The sequence below is a fragment of the Colias croceus genome, chromosome 25, assembly GCF_905220415.1.
Source record: "Colias croceus chromosome 25, ilColCroc2.1".
Lineage (NCBI taxonomy): Eukaryota > Metazoa > Arthropoda > Insecta > Lepidoptera > Pieridae > Colias > Colias croceus.
Window position 1 is genome coordinate 737,885 of NC_059561.1, and position 19,079 is coordinate 756,963.

The following is a 19,079-nucleotide window of genomic DNA, read 5'->3' on the forward strand; positions in this document are numbered from 1 at the left end:
AGCCGCGTACTATTTTGTCGGGGAAAAAAATTTCTTGTTTATAAAGCATTTGAATGCTATGAATATATCAAAGACGACATTTTTCGAAAAAATATAAGCTCTTAACTACAAATAAAAATATTATTGAATCAAATATTATAATCTTATCATTAATGACATGTATCTAATGAAGAAAATTACAAATTTTAACAACCTGTTGAAACATTTTGTATGTAAGCAGAGCATTCTGGTTTCAGAATTTGAATTCTGACTTACCTTATCAGGAATTTTAACATGTACGACCTACCACCAAATAAAATATATAATTATAATATTTTCCAATACTTTATTTTACCTTTTTTTTTTGTATATAGCAACCCTAGACGGCGGAGTGGGCTACGTGTTGCCAGTCTCCGAAAAAGTGTACCGAAGATTGCTGATGTTGCAGAACGTTATGAATAACTACTGTTGCCATATCGCCGGTTTGAATCCTAGAGCTTATAGGTAATTGTAATTTTTTTAATATCGTATTATATAAACTACTAGCTGTGCTCCGCGGTTTCACCCGCATTGCTCCGCTCCTGTTGGTCTTAGCGAGATGATATATAGCCTATAGCCTTCCTCGATAAATGGGCTATCTAACACTGAAAAATTTTTTTAAATAGGACCAGTAGTTCCTGAGATTAGCGCGTTCAAACAAACTCTTCAGCTTTATTATATTAGTATAGATATAGCTTTTTATAATGCAGCTTTTGAAAGTCTTAAAAAATCTCTTGAATAAATAAATGTGAATTCCCTTGCCAGAAACGTTTCAAAAAAATCTTTAAAATACCCCCTACCTACCCCCTAATACCTACCCCCTGAATATGTATAATTATTGACTAGTTGCTCGCTCTTTTAAATTTTATGAAACGTAGACAAATCTAGTGCGAAAATGATTGAAATAGGCTCAGCCGTTCTTGAGTTGCAAGTATTGCAATTAAAATAACTTTTATATAAATAGATTTTTTTATGAAATAATTATTTTATATTATCCAGGACTTATAAAAGTGTAAGACGAGGCGGTGGACCGGCGCGAGGCATTCTAGATGGAGACTTAGTTTCTTTGTATACTTCGATGCCGATAAATGAACAACAAGACGTAAGTATTTATTATAATATAGTAGCTTTCCGCCCGCGGTTTTGCCCGCTTTGTCTAAAACCTAATATATTGTATACTAAAACTTTCCTCGAGAATTTCTCTATATACTAAAAGAAACCGCATCCAAATCCGTTGCGTAGTTTTAAAGATTTAAGCATACATAGGGATATAAGGACGGAGAAAGCTACTTTGTAAAAACAACTTTTTTATGTTGTTATATTTGTTTTACAATGTAATTTACGACAAAAAAATTAAAAAATAAGTTTTAAATTTGAATGTTATAAAATGGCTTTCTTTCAATCTTGAACATTATAATATGAAATACCCGTTTTTTATATCATAATTTTTGTGATACTACAAATATATTACGACGACGCGGTTGGCGCAGTGGTAAAGTAACTGCCTACTGAGCCGACGGTCCCGGGTTCGATCCCCGGTCAGGGCAAATACAGTGAAACTTGGTTAAGTGGGACCTGGATAAGTGAGAAACCTCCATAACTGGAACTCATGCTGAGGTCCCAACACTTTGGCACTGAATTACCTCTGTTAGTGGGACAAGGTAAACCTCTATATCTGGGATTTGTTCTTTCGATTTATCATCATAGTTACCTCTATAACTGAGACAGCGAGTAAATTTTATATGCATAAACCTCTGTAACTGAGATAACATTGTTTGTTTACTCATTCTTATTCTACCCACAAATACCACACGTAATTCCAAGTACGTAAGTATAAATTTTGAGCTTCAATTACCTTCAGTTTTAGTTTCGATTTACTGTTATACAGATGTTTATTTTAAAAATGTCAAAACGAAAGCTACAATCGTTATCATTACGTGAAAAACTGAAGTTAAAATCCGTTTATGAACCTGTATTCGCACCTCTATTAATGGAACCCTCTGTAAATGAGACAGATATTTATTTATACCTGTATATCTGAGACACTGGGTAAGTGGAATACCTCTATAAGTGAAACGACATTGCAGGTCCCTTGATGTCTCACTTAACCAGGTTTCACTGTATTTGTGTGATGAACTCAATTATTTGTTCTTGGGTCTGGGTGTTATTATCTATATATGTATTTATTAAATATTATATTTATCGTCGCCTAGTACCCACAACACAAGCCTTAATTGAGCTTACTGTGGGACTAGGTCGATTTGTGTAATAGTGTCCTATAATATTTATTATTTATTTATTTATTATATTTTTTCCTTACCGTCTAATAATAATTTGTTTTATTTCAGATCGCGAAGAAGATTGGGACAAAAGTGGAGGAGATATTCAGTGATCTCTACGAGATAGACAGACTTACTGCGCATTTCTAGATTAAGTGTTGTTTGTAAATAGATGAATAAATGATATTCTTTATGAAAGTGTTTTATTTTTATTATTTATTTTGATTTTAACTTTGATCCTGTTGAATAATAAGTTTTCTATGGCAAAATAACATAATTAATTTGTTTATATATTCAATTAATTATGTTTCAAAATTAAACTTTAAATAAAATTCGGGGTTCGATTCCCGTTGAAATTACAGTTAAAAAATCGATCAGTGAAGATCGATGCATAAATGGATCTATTTTGATATTTTTGGGAATTTCATTCAACTCAAAAGTATTCTTTAATACATGGAAATAAATATTTTACACAATACTTACACTGATTACTAGGTATATATGAAAATTTAGAGATTTAGCGCGCTCTTTTGTTTGTTTGTTTGAACGCGCTAATCTCTTGTTTGTTTATAAATTAGTAAATTATAGCTTATATTTGATTTTCAATTAATCTTCACGATATCTAAAACACCGAATCGGTAAAGGAAAAAATAAAATTAAGACACACTATTTCTCAAGCAAAGTTTCACCTAATTTATGTTGACCTGTTTTAACAAATTTTAAAGAATAGAAAAATGAATCATGACGTGGAATCCGAACACTTATATTCTATTCTAAGAAATAAAAAATGTCGGAAGGTATATAATAGGTACAAGTTACATATTATTTATAGGAAGGAAAGGAAGGAAACCACGACAGACTGCGCCAAATAATTTATAAAAACGGAATAAAACAATATTATATAAGATCGTTATCAGCTTTGTTGTGCCATTGTCTGCTATCGGAACTAGGAAATGACCGTACTGCGTATAATCTAGATAAACATAAGCTTTTGTTTATTTCTTTTTTGTTATTTATTGAAATATTGCAGTGTTTCTTTGGGTTTGTGGGTTAGTTTGATGATTTATTTACTATTATATAATGCTACTAGCTGTGCCGCGCGATTTTACCCCCATTGCTCCGCTCCTGTTGGTCTTAGCGTGATTATTACAGCCTATAGCCTTCCTCGATAAATGAGCTATTTAACACCGAAAGAATGTTTCAAATCAGAACTAGTTCCTGAGATTAGAGCGTTAAAACAAACAAACTCTTCAGCTTTATAATATTAGTATAGATTATATAGGGGAAACTTGCCTAATTCGTTCCACTTAAGGAGAACCTCAAAAATTTTGGAAATGAACAATGATACACAGTTATTTATATTAAGTAATTATAATTTCACTAATGTTCTATTAGTATTTCAACAAAAAATAACATATATCTTATAAACTTCTGAGAAATAAACAATTTTCAAAAACTTAAAAAAAGTACGATTTAAGACCATTCATCTTAAATCGTACTAGTATATTCTTAAATCGTACTTTGAGATCCTATCATTGGTTTACAGTCTTAAAAATCACAATCTTAATAATCTTCTCCTTTTTTTCTTAATTTTAATGTACCTAGATTAATTCTTATTAATACAGCGGATGGTCTTTGCCAAATCCTGACAGTCATCGCAGTAATAACATTTTGTTTTTTTAGTTGTCCCTGCACATAGCTCATGTAGGTAATTGTGAAGTATGGGTAGGTACCCATACTTCACAATTACCGCATTTAATCATGTTTTCTTTAACGTCTTCTTGACATATTTTGCAATACCAACTGTCATTTTCATCTTGTTCTTGTTTCTTTTTCTTGTTTCCTTTTTGAGGTGTTTTCGTTCGTTCGTACAGGTACGTTTTAAGAAGTTGCTGCGAGTACGAAATAGGCACAAGTATCAAAAGAATTTCAAATTTGCCGCAAAAAAAACTGTCAACGAACAAGCCGGCTTTACTATGTGAAATATATTCACAAATATACGCATAAATATAAAATAAACAGTTAAACAACTTATGAACGGTATACTTGGAAGACAGTTCTTGTGAAGTGTGCGAAAAAATTACTCAAAAAGTAAGAAAAAACTTACTTGATAAATATTTTAGTCGGGAGCAACGTAACAGGTATTTATTTGTCACATGGCAATATGGCCGACTATTATTGACATTTTATGCCACCAGAGGCGCTGGTAACTATTACCCAAGCCGTGATATAGACGAGGTACGATTTAAGCGCAGGTACGAATTATGCAAGTTTACCCTAGCTAGTTTAGTTCGATCTAGGGACGAAATAAAGGTAGGTACCATTATATTTAAATAAAACACAATAATTAATACTGTTGTAGGTATATATATATTTGTATAAATGCTTTCAGACTAAAATTATGAGATAACGTAGATAATTTGGTTTTGTTAACGATCTCTAATTTCTACTTATTACTATATTTCATAATATTAGCTCGAAACTGAACCTTCGCTTGGGCTTATCCAGGATTTAATCTATAAGAACTTGAACCTAATTTTATACACTAGTTACTACAAAATAGTCGTAAACATTTATCCAGCTCATCAAAGTTTTCACGTTTATAATGTTGGAAGAAAGGAGATATTAGCACAGATATTAAGTACATACCTACCTACTTAATAAAAATGAGAATTATTGACTCTACTCGATTGGCCATATTTTCAAGCTTTTTTTATTTTTAGATCCTAATTTTTATTATATATATACTAGGTTTCGGCCCGCGGCTTCGCCCGCGCAGTCAAAGTAAAACCCGCATAGTTCTCGTTCCCGTGGGATTTCCGGGATTGCGTCATTTTCCCGGGATAAAAAGTAGCCTATGTCCTTTCTCGGGTATCAAAATATCTCCATACCAAAATTTATGAAAATTGGTTCAGTAGTTTAGGCGTGATTGACTAACAGACAGACTGACAGAGTTACTTTCGCATTTATAATATTAGTGTGGATTTAAAAATAAAACAATGAACTCGATCGCTTGAAAGTTTTAAAATATAAAATCATTTGCATAAAGTCATAGGTATTATAAGCTCTTTTCAACCAACTTAAGTCTGTTATAGAGAATATAGTTTCTCTACTTTTATTCAGTAAGTTCATAAAGTAGAAAACAAAGAAAACTTTTAATAATGTGTGTTTCTGGGCTAATAGAATGGAGTTAGGTAATATTGTATAGTTATCACATTAGTGGTGGATGACTTGCAGAATTTTTGGAGCGTGTGATAAATTAATAGTAGGTATGAATTGGGTTTGATTCTATGGTGTGTATGTTATTGACTTTTTATTTTGGACAAAGAAAACAAATTGCGACTGCTGTTTCTTACGTAAATACAAATTCCTTTTAAGAATTACGCTATCTACCTTTATGTCATGATTGAGATTGTGTGAAAAAGACTTATAGCTTATCATCCATCCATTAGGTTATTTGGTCAATTTTTAGAAATTATCACTGCTTGCTTACTATACGAACTTTACAGTATTTAAAAGACTTTGCTTATTACCTAGGTACCTACCATGGATAATAATTATAATACTGTAGTAGATACTTATTACTATACCAAACATAATACTGAGTCCCATTTCTAACCGAATTTTGGCTACAACGAACAATGCGATTAACAGCTATTTGCTGCAGAATTATTAATATGAAGAATAATTAGTACCTAGTTGAGAGAACACTAGACACATTGTTCTATTGTAAATGTACAGTTTATTAAGTAATTCAAGTTTTAAAATACGTATGTTGTCATTAACATCTATAATATTATGTTATAAAAATGAAGAACGGCTCTACCATTTCGGAAATCGCCGGAATCGACCAAACTCGTGAAATTATTCGACGAGAAATAAATCCAGTGCTCTTACGAATTGCGATCTTAGTAAACTAATTATTGGATATGGTTATAGCTGGTACTCACGGAGGAATGTACATAAACAAAAATAAACGATATTCTATATTATATATATATATATATACGATATAACTTTAATAGTAATAGCGTAAGTGCATACACGCATTATTAAAACGAAAAAGCCAAACCGTCCATTATTATTAGGCCTTTGTTCTCTTCCAAGTTCCTAACAAACGTGGTTCTTCATATATTTGTTATAAATATAAACCAATCTTACTTCGCTGTAAGGTGAACGTAAAAGTATTAAGTTACAATGGACAAATTGAACAAAAAGTCCATAGTTCCGACTTACCTGTCACTTTAGTATAAAATAGATGGAGAATTTATTATGACATCAGTACACTACGAGCTGAAACTAAAATGTACACTGTACAAGCATATGTGAGTTATTTTATAATTATAATAGATACAAATAGTTATTTGTGATAGGTGTAACGGCTGAATATATTGTGATGTGGTTTGTGTGTGTGCGCGGTTGTATTTGTGTTTGCCATAACTATAAAGATTTAGTGTGTGAAGTAGTTTGTTAAAATATTTTTAGGGAAGATAACATTATTATTATCTACTTTTAAACAGGCTTCAAAAGGAATTTACTTTCATAAAAAAATGGAAAAAAACATACGCAAACGTGCGTTCATATGTTTAGAAAGAAAAATAATCAAAAAATTATTATTCTTACGTCTTGTTATGTAATTTTAAAATGTTTATTTCTTTTATTAAATAAATCTAAGGCTCCATATAAACTACGGCACCTATCTGCACCCTTAACCTCTTTTTAATTACAACAGAGTGGCGAGAAGGACCACTCAGCATAATGACTAAGTATTAGAAATTAATGACTGCGATTTTTTTCTTATTATCAATTTCTGGGTCAATTCTGTAATTAGTTTTTTTAACGAGAGATAGATAGAGGGAATTTTTACTTGATTCTTAATTGATTGACTTAAAATGAGCCTAATTATTGTACGTACATCAAAAGTATCAGTTTACAAGGAACTTTTTAACGGAATTTGGTTATTAAATAAATATTTTAATAAATATTTCAGAACAATAATTGATATCATCGAAAAGTGCATTGTTTTAGTGATGAATGCGTGATCCCGCTTCATACATTATCCAAATCACCACTGTTCTTACTTATGTAGATAAAACATCATGAGGAAATTGACATTTCTAGTATCAAAATAATAATAAAGTAAAGGTTCTGTATTATGTATGCAGGTATTCAGTTAGATTTATTTAAATATCATTGCGATTTGCACCTGATAACTTGCCGATCAAGTCTTCCGTCCCATAGTATTTAAGATGACCACAGATTACTAAATAAGGAGTGGTTGTTAAATGACTACCCGCAATAGGCATCGCATGAATATATATAATATGCAATAAGCATCGGTATGTAAAACATAGTTCTATCTATCTAATATTATGATCTACCTAATATGTACATTATTGTAAAATTTCATGACGATCGCGATGGATGCCTGGATGTTTGTGGCTCTTACGCGAAATCCAATGACCGTATTTTGATGATTGTCAGTAGTAGTTGTAGTGGTAGTTATGTAGAGCGCAAAAGCTATAGAAATTCTGGCTTTTGCCCGCGACTTCGTTTGCGGTGAAAGATTATAATCTGAATGCTTACCCTCCTATAAAGGCTATTTTTCATCGGGGCACACCCACATATTGTGAGATGTGAGTGAAACCGCGAGTAGTAACTACTAGCAAGTCATTATAAACTTACTATTTTCACAGTAAATGGATTTTATTTTGTTAATACTACGTAGATATATATATATAATATTAGATAAACAGAACTTTACTACTTAGTACATAAAAATTTCATGTTTTCAAATTAATGGCAGTGCGAGCCACAGTGTTGGTTATTTCATACGAAATAAAAGATGGCTGAAACAACAAATTATCCACAAGAACGAGAAATAAAATACATTTCGCACTTTTAACGGGACCGCAAAAAATAGTAAGGGCTCGGTTATACAGCGTGGATAGCGATAAAAACATCGTTTTTATTAATTGTGTGTATGTGTTTAGGTGTGTTTTTAATGCGATGTATAGAGTTAAATGTTATTATTTTTTACATCTTTTTATCCTGAATAGGTAATACTTATAAATCTGAAGAATTTGCGTGATTGAACGCATTAATCTCAGGAATAACAGGACAACAATTTCAAAAATACTTTCATCGTTATATTATGTAGATTGTAGGTAGGTACGTGATCCCTGAGGACTAAAAGCTATACAATTAAAACGAAGCCGGGGCAAACCGCTACTATTTTTATAAGGAATGAGTTAATTACATTTACATTACCTACTAATACATTTATACTACATTACATCGTCTATTATATTATATAATATTTGCACCTATTTATTAATCCCAACCCAATCCAAACAAAGCCGCGGACACAACTAGTATAACCTACACAAAACACGGGAAAACATTTCGTTCAGCTAAGTTTCGCATTCAGTTACAAGAAGCTTTAAACACACGCTCACAAACACGTTTTATAGCAGACGATGCATCAAGAGCATCCGCTCTTATCCAACTGTAAAAAGCTTAGTGTGAATGTAAACATACGGTGGTTAATTTTGTACGGACACGCCGCGAATTTGCGAAGAGATTTGCGGAGTAACTGTACCAACTACTTTTACTGTTAAATCTCAACGAATAATGGTTTATATGTTGCTGTGATGTTATATCTAAATACTTCTTGGATTAAAATCATTGGAAGCCATTACATTATTTAGGGTTTCTCTTATTATGTACTTACTCTCTTACTTTTACATATAGATACCCACTATACTTACTTATTCTATTTATAAAAGTCATCAGATGTTTTTATGTATGAATCATAAACCTCAATAAACGCAACAGTTTGTTTATGTGATTGTTACTCTATCATGCGAAAATCTCCGAACAGATTTTGATGATTATAGGTAGATAATATATGCTTCTTATAAATCGACTCCCAACTTAACGTATTATTAATTGCAATATTTAACTACGAACAATTTAATTACAATAAACTTATCAAATACATAATTCGTCAATAAATACCGAATCGCACAAAAACGCGCGTCTAAAACGCCGCGTTTCACCGCTCTGTTTTTCCCGTATGATAAAGAGCATTGTGATTCATTGCTTGTGTGGTCTGCCGACTACTAAACGGTTGAAATATCTCGCAAGCAGCGTATCGGTTTTAGCTGTATTATTGGCCTGAGAATTTACTAGATTCCCGGTTTGAGGATATGAGTTATGTGTTTTTAATGTATTGTGCCATAAAATGTTCCTTAAGGCGCAATATTGTAGAATTCCTCAATGTCTAACTCTCATGTCTCATAGGTACTTGAAATAATAACACTATTTAAAACTTCTAAATAGATAACAATTGAAGTTTGTAGATAATTATTGGTAAACGTAACAAATAATGTTTAGGAGCTTTTATTCTTTGTCAGAAATACATACAATAGACGAACATGGAGCTAGAGCTAGAGGAAGAGCATTCTTTCGTGATTTTTTACAAACGTACAAACGAAAACTCGTATTGAGTGTTGTTCAGTATTAGAACATTGCACGAATCTTTTCGAACGCACTAAGAACAACGAAAGAATGCTCTACTCCTGTTTACACTAAAATACATAGAGGAGAGAATGAGCATTCGCTCGTATGATGTAACACCGTTAGATGTTACCCTAAAACTATCAGATAAATACATATTATTATCAGATCCATATACTAAATTAAATACCTAAGCTACTCTATATTCCAGAGTACCTACTTAGTTACAAAGAAAACGTAATAAAACAGTGACGTCACAACCCAATAAACATAACGCTATAACTCACTTCTAACCCCATTTTATTATGTTCATATTAAACTACAATAAAAATGGAATAAACAGGTTCCTTTATCCTTGAAGTGTATGTATTACGGCCATTATTATTCTCCGTACCGTTTTATGTGCAATGCATGCAAATAAAATTCATTTATACTAGAACTGTTTATTATGTAGGTCCTTGATGATAGCTTGACCCCGTGGCTTCACTCGTAACTGGATATAGTAGACTGTTTTCCAGATTATAATGCTATCTCTGTACGAAATTTCGTACAGATCGGCTGTGCTGTTTTTGCGTGAAAGTAACAAACAAACATTCATAAAAACTTTCGCGTTTTAATGTTAATAGGATTGGTTAAAGCGTAAATACTAAGTATATATATTTGTCTACGAAATATAGTTCAATGTACAATAAGTGGTTTGAAATCTGAAAGCTCTAACCTCAAAATAATTATATCCTGATAAACTGACGATTTATTTCAGTAGAAATGTCGAAATGAAATACTTAAATAATTCAAATTATAGTGAGTACGGGTAAGTCCGGACATGGGGTAAGAACGTAAACATCAAAAATTCGGCGAATATGAGCATATTTATTTACGGGGGCAAAATTCTGTACGACTTCATTTTGTTTTGCATAGACCTTCAGGTTCTGGGCGTGGCTCCGACGAGCCGCGCGCCTGTAAAGTGGATTTCAAAAAAAATCGTCAAAAAATAATTTTAGAGCGTAAAAGATCGAATATATTTTTTTTATCGACCTTATGCTATATTCAATAGAAGTGCATTTAAAAGCATGCCGAACTTACCCCGAAGAGTACTTTTTTACCATAGTCATAAAAAAGTAAGTGTTGTTTTTAAACGCCTTAAAATCAGAAACTGTTGAGTTTAGAAGAATAAACTTATTGTAGAGCAAAGCGATGCTAAATGAATTATTGTCATTTATATCAGTTTTAAGTAGAAAATCTGGAACTAGTGCTGAGAAAATCGGACTTTTGCTAGATTATTTCAATTCGTCTAAAATCCGTCCGGTCTTACCCCGACTCACTTACTTTTAATATTTTTTTATTTATTTGAATGGCTTTTATAGTCATTAACAAAGATTGATAAATTATAGAGAATTAATTCCATTGCAGATTTTGTGTGCCATTCTGGCGACAGGTTACGCGGGCAACCAGCAATGGACACCATACAACAATATGAACATGCAAGCATATTTACAACAGCAAATGCAACAACAACATGACCAACAGGTTTGTAAATTCATTTTTTAATTATTTTAAATATTTTTCGATTCTTGAATCCAAATTCCAAACACCAACAACCAAAACCAAAAATCAAATTCCTTTGCTTTTTAATGCTAAGTAAGTACTAAGTACATTTTACTATATTATTCGATCGAAAATGAAAAATAACTGAATTTTTTTTATCGGAATATTAAATCATTTTTTTTTATTTAACTCGAATAAAGTTCTTCATTCGTCAAATCCTATTTTTACTAATAAGCTAATCATACTCATAACTTGATCGCATTGGATAAAATTACAAATGATATTAAAATATGAATTACCATTCGCACAATGCCTTGATTAGTTTCTGAACGATCTAGAATTACATTGAGTACAAAGCGGCATTCTACCTTCTTTCATTGCGATCCTCTTTTTTTATATTATATAACTCCATTTTTCTCACATAATACTTGCATAATCGCTTGAACAACCGTTATTGAGCGGGAAAAAGAAATAAAAAACAACCTGATCTGTGCCGGCGGACATTATGTTTTTTCGCAGATAAAAAAGGCGCGAAATCGTTGCCGTGGGAATAAATTAATTTTACTTTCGCGTTTAAATTTGATTGTTTTTTTTTTTCAAGATTATTGGTAAACATTTACTTAGTAGCATTTGTATTTTATATTGGATTCGATAATAAGATTAATTTATGTTTAAAAATAATCTCCGAAAGCAAATTTATTTCTTTTATTCAAAAATAAAAATCTATTATTCCGTGGCTGAATAAAATAAATATCTAATTTGAATATGAATCAATTTCAGAACTAAAATAGCCTAAAGCGATGGTTATAAATATACTTCGAAGATATTTAAAAATTATTTGTGCGAAATTAAAATTGTTGATTGTAGTAAAACAAAAATAGGCCGTACCATTATTTCTACTCTTTATACATATACTGTTATACAATAAAGCTCATTAGTGTAGTCTAGACTCTAGTCACAAAAAAGAAAAAAATCGTCGAGAGCAATGTATTGTCTATTACATAATGTTAATCTATTTTTTATCTGTTACAGTTTCAACCAAGCGAGTATTCAGGTTATGACGAAGGCAGTTCTGATCACGGTGACTTCAATTCATACAATGGCCACGATTTACAACCACATTCTTACCCAGTTCACCAACATGTTGAAGAAGAAAACCCAGAAGAAATAAAACATTATAAAGAGGTCGTAGTACCAATTCACAAGAACGTAGAATTCAAAATAAACCAGCCCGTTTTGATACCGGTACCACATCCCGTACCGATTCATGTACCGGTACCGAAAGCGGTAGTTATACCTATTATTAAAGAGGTATCTATACCTGTAGAGAAATCTGTACCCTACCCTGTAGAGAGGACAGTTCATGTACCAAAGATCAAGGAAGTTCCCTTCGAAGTTGTCAAACATATTATTGTACCGGTCGAAAAACCTGTACCTTTCAAAGTCCCAGTATACGAAACTATTATACATACGAAAAAGGGATCCCATAAAATTCGTTGATTAATTTCATTTGTTGTTAAAAATATCCCATATCTTTGTTAATTGTTGTTGATTGTTTTATGTGTGAGTGTTGTATGTTGTAAATATTGTTGTTTAGTTGTTAATTAGTTTTAATGTTAATAAATGTACTGTATACATTAATTTGTGTTTAATTTTATATCGTGTTAGCAGTTAGAGTCATGCGAAATATAATAATATTATAACCTATAATTGTAAGTGACTTTGCGGGCTTTCTGACATACCTACATTAAATTATTTATGAAATGGGCTTGTTTTACATCGGCAATGTGGAGTGAATGCCCTGATATTAATTTAGTCTAGATATTATATAGACGACAGTCTATGTAATATTATTTTGTAAGGTACCTACCTATAAAGTAGAATCTCGAGAATTTGAATGAAATTTAAAAACTATATCTATGTGAATGTAGCCTGATGAACAGATGTGTCGAAGATGATAAGGCACAAATGATATTCAGAAAGCAGTTAGATATTTTTTAAAGATTACTATGGACTTTTGGAATTAATAATATTCAATACATTACACTCTAGTGGAAAAGAGCATTAATTAATTATTTAAATAAGTAGAACGCTGGTTTTTACTTATACTATACCAGGACTATATTATATACTATAAACCTATAAGAAAATTTAGATGTATGTTAGGTTTATATTATAGCCTGATTTCTACTGTTGATCTTTCAGAATTGTAACTATCTACTGAACCGATTTGGCTGAAATATTGTATAGAGATAGCTCGGAATAAAATACAGACTATTTTATATCCAGACTCTACGTAAAACCGGGATCTCAAGCTATATAACATGATTTGTTTAAAGTACCCTGAAGTTACGATCCTTAACTGCGTTTATTGCTAAGTGCATGCTATAAAACGAATAAATATAAAGCTGAGTAAAAGTCGTGAATTCAATTTAATTATTTTCTAATAAAGTTAATTTCACTTCAATAATTAAAATAAAATAAAAACACCTTGAGGAAAGATGTTTTAAAGAGGCAAAAAAGTTAAAAAAAAATATGACATAGATATTATGTGATTCAGATAATTTGCACTTGGCTAGTCTGGTTATTTTAAAATTTAAAAAGTAAATACCTAAATGTATGTAGATTTCAATTTACCTAATAATTTATTATGAGACATTTAAATCGTGTAAGCTACATCTCTAAGCTTTATGAAAGTTTGTGAGGATGGATATAATATGTGTAGGTATGTATGTTTGTTACTCTTTCACGCAAATACTACTGAACCGATTGCATTGAAATTTAGCAAACTTATAGTGGGTAACTTGGATTAACACATATAATAGTTTTATCCCGGAAATCCCACGGGAACGGGAACTGCGGGGTTTACTTTGAAAGCGCGGAAAAGCCGCGGGCGGGAAACTAGTTTTTAATAAATATTAAATAACACAAAAATCGATGAGTTCTTGCACACATAATGTACTATAATATCTACAATAAAAAAGCTACACACAATAAAACATATGTATTTAATCCACATACGAGCTTATAAGAAATTTGTGGAATACCGTCCTATATTGCATTCCGATCCAATATGTGGGGCGGATTTTCTTCCGTATAAATGTAAGGAATTTGAATTAAATAAACTTTTTGTCTATTGCCCTTGCGTATATTGATGTAGTGATTTAGATTATGTCAAGCAAATAGGAAAATTTTCAATACAATAATCTTTTTAGTTATAGCACAGTTATTATACCTAATACTAAACTTATAATTATTCATTTATATAAGAGAAATATTTCTTACAAAACCACAGAATATTGTAATTGTAATGAATGTCTTTGATAAAAGAGGTCAAAGATTTTACGTCGTGATTGTAAATACATATTTTTAAGTTTACAATGAAATGTTCAAAATGTTCAATGAAATTCTCGTGAAATGAAATAAAAAAAAAAAGTTGAATCCTCCAAATACCATATTGTATTGTATTGTATTTTATTTTTTTTAACTATCAAATAATTATTTAATACATTTGTTCAGTTTATATAATAAACGATTGTACCAATTGTACCTTATCAATAAATATATTTCATTAGTTAGTGTACAAACTTTGAACCACACATTTGCCACGAAGAAACAACAAGGCGCGTGTAAAATATATAAATATAAAACGTATAGTGTAATTGGTCTGACTCCACGTGTTAGTGAGAACAAAGCCTTTGAGTTTACTTGTGAAGAGTGCACTTTACTAACGTAAATATTATTTTAAAAGAGCATACTTGTATAAAACACTCGCACTGTAAGAACTCAGTCACAGTCACAGTAGGGGTAAGAAAATAAAATTAAGAATTAATTTTATCATGAATAAACTCTTATAAACAAATATGTCAGTTTTAATATCAAATGGATTAAATCTTCTGTTAATACTCCTGTTTTCGATTGTGTTCAACGTAAAATTTTCAACGTAAAAAAACAAGTCATATTAAAAACTAGCTTCCGCCCACGACTTTGTACGTGCATCCCCGTTTTTCCCCGTTCCCGCAAGAATTTCGGGAAATCCTTTCTTAGGGGACGCCTACGTTATGACATCTACCTGCATGCCAAATTTCAGCCCGATACGTCCAGTCCTTTGGGCTGTGCGTTGATAGATCACTATATCAGTCACCTTTGAGTTTTATATATATAGATGCACTATTATAGAAAAAACAATTTTAAAGAAAATTACACGCTTAATTTACTCGGTAGTCTACATAAACGTTCTACTTACATAACAACGGATATTTACATAACTTCATATAAAACTCATTTTTATTTTTAGCAGCGCTGTATAATCCTTTTATTAAGTTGAAAGTTTCGTATCACACAGTTTATTATTTTCATAAAATTCTTCGCTCCCTCATATTATAATGTCCTGCTAAAGTTCCCTACTTGTAAAACTACAAGTTTTAAAGCTAAACAGTTTTATAATGAGGAACAAACAATGTTGTTTAATTCACTTTCTAGACGTACAAGGGATTTAAAATGAAACATTGGAATGTTCCCTCCCTGTATATTACATTTCTACGTCTTTCTAGCTTGCATTTTCTGTTTGTAAAACGCTTATAAATGAGATTACTCCCAGGAATTGTATACATACTTATGAACTGGATGTTTTGTCAAAGAATAAATGCGACTCCTTATTGTTTTTAGTCGACTCATTGGCATAGCTATTTCTATTGCTATTCGCTTGCGATTGCAATTCTTCTTTTGGAGAGTTAGTACATGTCTGTTTGACCATAAATTACATTTTTAGCGGTAGGAACCATAAATTATATTAATTTTCATTGTCATGAATTAAATGTACTAATTATGTATAGATGAGAAATTATAATTAAATTTAATATTGAACAGAATCACCAGTCACATGATATATTATGTTTATATTACATTCACGAGAATATAACATTTAATGGTAACGTGATATTAATTATAACCATCTCCTCTATTTCATTATTGTCACAGTTTATCAATTTTATCTTCTCTGAAATACCCGCTGCAAAATGAAATTTTCCCCGAGCGTTAAATCCTACGTTTAATTATTTAATAGTGTACCGTCGTCAAAGGCAAGTTAAGCTATCGTTTGCAGTTTAGCCGAAGAGAATTACAGGCCAATTACTGTCTTAAGCCGTAATCTCATTAACCTAATATGTAATACCTAGTGTTGTGGTGGAAGGCGTGCACTAGACATTGTTAGATATACTGGTGGTTTTAGAGCGCCTGCTGATTTTGAATAGCAAATTTGTTTGAAGCAAATTGCTAATATTTTCACAGGGATACTAAATTTAGCTTGCAGAACGAATTTTATAATGACTTTTCCATCATTTTCAAACAAATTCGTATATTTCTTTACTTGTAGCATATCTGAATAAGCTTATGTACAGGTATTCTACGTTTTATAACAGCGTTTCCTCTATTTTCTCGATTAATAATTCCGGCACAAAAAATGGTGACAAAAGTGAAAGGTTTGCAACAAATTTACTAAAGAATTCACTTATTTACCGCACATTGCCACCATTAACCGGAAATTACGTGGGGAAGTTCTATCCGTCTGTCTATTTCCTCTCATCGTTTGTCAAGAACAGACAAAGGCATTGACTTCCTGTTCGATTGCTAAATAGTTTTTAATGTGACATGAGTGCTATAAACATATTGAATTCTTTTGAATCTTTTTCAATATTTTCAAATCTCTATTTATAAGTGTTTGGTCAAAAATAGATAATAAATTATGAGACCTACTGATCATGCCCAAAAACTTTCGTATGTTCACATTCCCTAACTTAATTTGAGCTTATGGAAGTTAATGTATTTTTGTTATTTACATAAAAAAATTTTTTTTGATCATAATATTATAATCAATAATACCTACTTAGTTAAAAATTTATTTTAAAGCGTAGGAAAGGTTGTAAACATCATAGATAGAAGATAGTGATCTCTAATTTATTTTGTGAAGAATCTCAATTTCACTTTGGCATTTCTCTCTTACTTACAAAGCAAAGTAAAGAATCCCAATAAACTTTCAATCAAATATATTAGAATCAGCTACAAAGAGAAAACGTTATTTTATTACAAGACATATAAAATCATATCAATAATAATACGGTCACGAGGTTACTAAAATAAAGTTTCATATTCAAAATTTATTTATTGAAGTGCTATTTAAGTAGGTCGTTTTAGATGAAAGATCCTTTAAAGAAAAAAAAGGGCGTGTGTGCCGAGCACACGTGTCAGAAGTGAAATGTCTTTGGAGAGATTCAGAGATACCAAAATCGTCGCCTTACTCCATGACATGATGGCTTAGCATGATGGCATTGCCATGACGCGACCTTGAAATTTTATTTTTGAACAAACTTTTAACATAATTTTAAAATGAATGTTATATATATATATTTAATTATAGACTATGCATTATGATGATCGTGTAAATGTCAATGTAAATATAAGTGTATTTATATGTAGATATGCTTGTCAAACACAAAAAAAATTTTATTGGGGCATCTTTCTTAATTTATTTCGTGCAAATAAATAAAATATTTGTCTTCATACGGCCTCGAATCGTCCGGTCAAAAAAACTAATTCAATTTTGCGAAAAAAGCAAAGCCAGCAATATCCACAAATAACATTTCTTTTGCGTATTTTAAATGGATATTATTTACGTTGACTCTGTATTTACTGAAAGCAACAGTCTTATAAAATCTTACCGTGAAAAAGCCGTGAAAATTGTAACGCGTGCGTGTGAAAAGATAGTCAGCTAGCTGGAACAGGGCAGGATTTAGATCAAAATTTTATATTTGATGTATGTAATATTACAATTTATTACTATTTTATTACTCATGATGATTTCAAAAGAGAGGTATACCCAGATATTGTGCATTTAATGTTTAAGATTAATATGAAGCACATATTTTTTTATATTCAAAACTTTTGTGATAATTTCAGCATCAATGGTAATAAGAAGATTCTAAACGAATTTGGTAAAAATAAAAATTGTAAAAAATTAAAACTCTTATTAAATTCTTAATGCAGTTCCAAGAGAATCTACAACTTGTACAAATGTACAGGCTTCTATTTACATGAAATAGGGAGGTGTTAATTGTGTTAATGCTGTCACTATATACTAACCTACGTGTGATTTGTTGCCGTTTATTTCAATCTGAATATTTTTGTACCTACGCAATATGGGAAACATTTATTTATTACTTAGTTCTAAAGCACTAGAATCCTGCCCTGTCCTACAACGGGTTACCAGCAAAAAAATTAATGACGCGACAAAGTGGACCGGTTTGTCGGTACATTAGCTTTCCTCAGATAATCGGTAAGAAATGTATTTAAGCGACTTATAAACTGACTCGGAAAAATGAATCCTTGGACACTGATATTTTTTCAAATGATTACACGCTTATTAGGGTATCAAATTGGTTTGAGAGATCAATGTTATTAATGGAAGCAGGATTTAGCGAAAAAAAGAGCGTTTGTGCCGAACACACGTGTGAGAAGTGAAACTTCTTTGAAGATACCAAAATCGTCGCCTTAGTCCATGACGTGACGGCATTGCCTTGACGCGACCTTGTAATTTTACTCTCAACGCGCCTAAAGAAGTTTCACTTCAAAAGTTAAAGAAATACATGCACAAAGAAATTACACTAAGTACAGAAAATATAATATAAAGTGTGATTTTTTTTTGTTTTCATCTAACATATT

The 19,079-nt window shown here is 31.2% G+C and overlaps 2 protein-coding genes across 3 annotated transcripts in view; both read left to right on the forward strand.

Moving 5' to 3' along the window:
* LOC123703168 (cleavage and polyadenylation specificity factor subunit 1) overlaps window positions 1-2,490 on the forward strand; it is a 30,291-nt gene extending 27,801 nt beyond the window's left edge. The window contains exons 27-29 of the mRNA XM_045651079.1: window positions 354-483; window positions 1,018-1,120; window positions 2,367-2,490. Of these exons, the coding sequence (XP_045507035.1) occupies window positions 354-483; window positions 1,018-1,120; window positions 2,367-2,447 (314 nt within the window). The 3' untranslated portion in view covers window positions 2,448-2,490. The remainder of the gene's footprint in view (window positions 1-353; window positions 484-1,017; window positions 1,121-2,366) is intronic.
* Window positions 2,491-6,521: 4,031 nt separating this feature from the next.
* On the forward strand, window positions 6,522-12,927 carry LOC123703250 (proline-rich protein 4-like). Of its 2 annotated transcripts, none has more exons than XM_045651193.1 (3): window positions 6,522-6,622; window positions 11,229-11,345; window positions 12,396-12,927. In XM_045651193.1, the coding sequence occupies exons 1-3, from the start codon at window positions 6,602-6,604 to the stop codon at window positions 12,861-12,863; spliced, it is 606 nt and encodes a 201-aa protein (XP_045507149.1). In that variant the 5' UTR covers window positions 6,522-6,601; the 3' UTR covers window positions 12,864-12,927. The 2 variants fall into 2 exon arrangements, with proteins under 2 accessions (XP_045507149.1, XP_045507150.1); XM_045651194.1 differs by lacking the exon at window positions 6,522-6,622 and adding an exon at window positions 10,369-10,457.
* The last annotated feature ends 6,152 nt before the right edge of the window (window positions 12,928-19,079 follow it).

Bases quoted from the DNA above. Each gene is read 5' to 3' on its own strand.
- LOC123703250 (XM_045651193.1), top strand. From the start codon at position 6,602: ATGTACACTGTACAAGCATAT. The intron at 6,623-11,228 runs GTGAGTTATTTT...ATTCCATTGCAG, and splicing joins TGTACACTGTACAAGCATAT to ATTTTGTGTGCCATTCTGGC. The intron at 11,346-12,395 runs GTTTGTAAATTC...TATCTGTTACAG, and splicing joins AACAACAACATGACCAACAG to TTTCAACCAAGCGAGTATTC.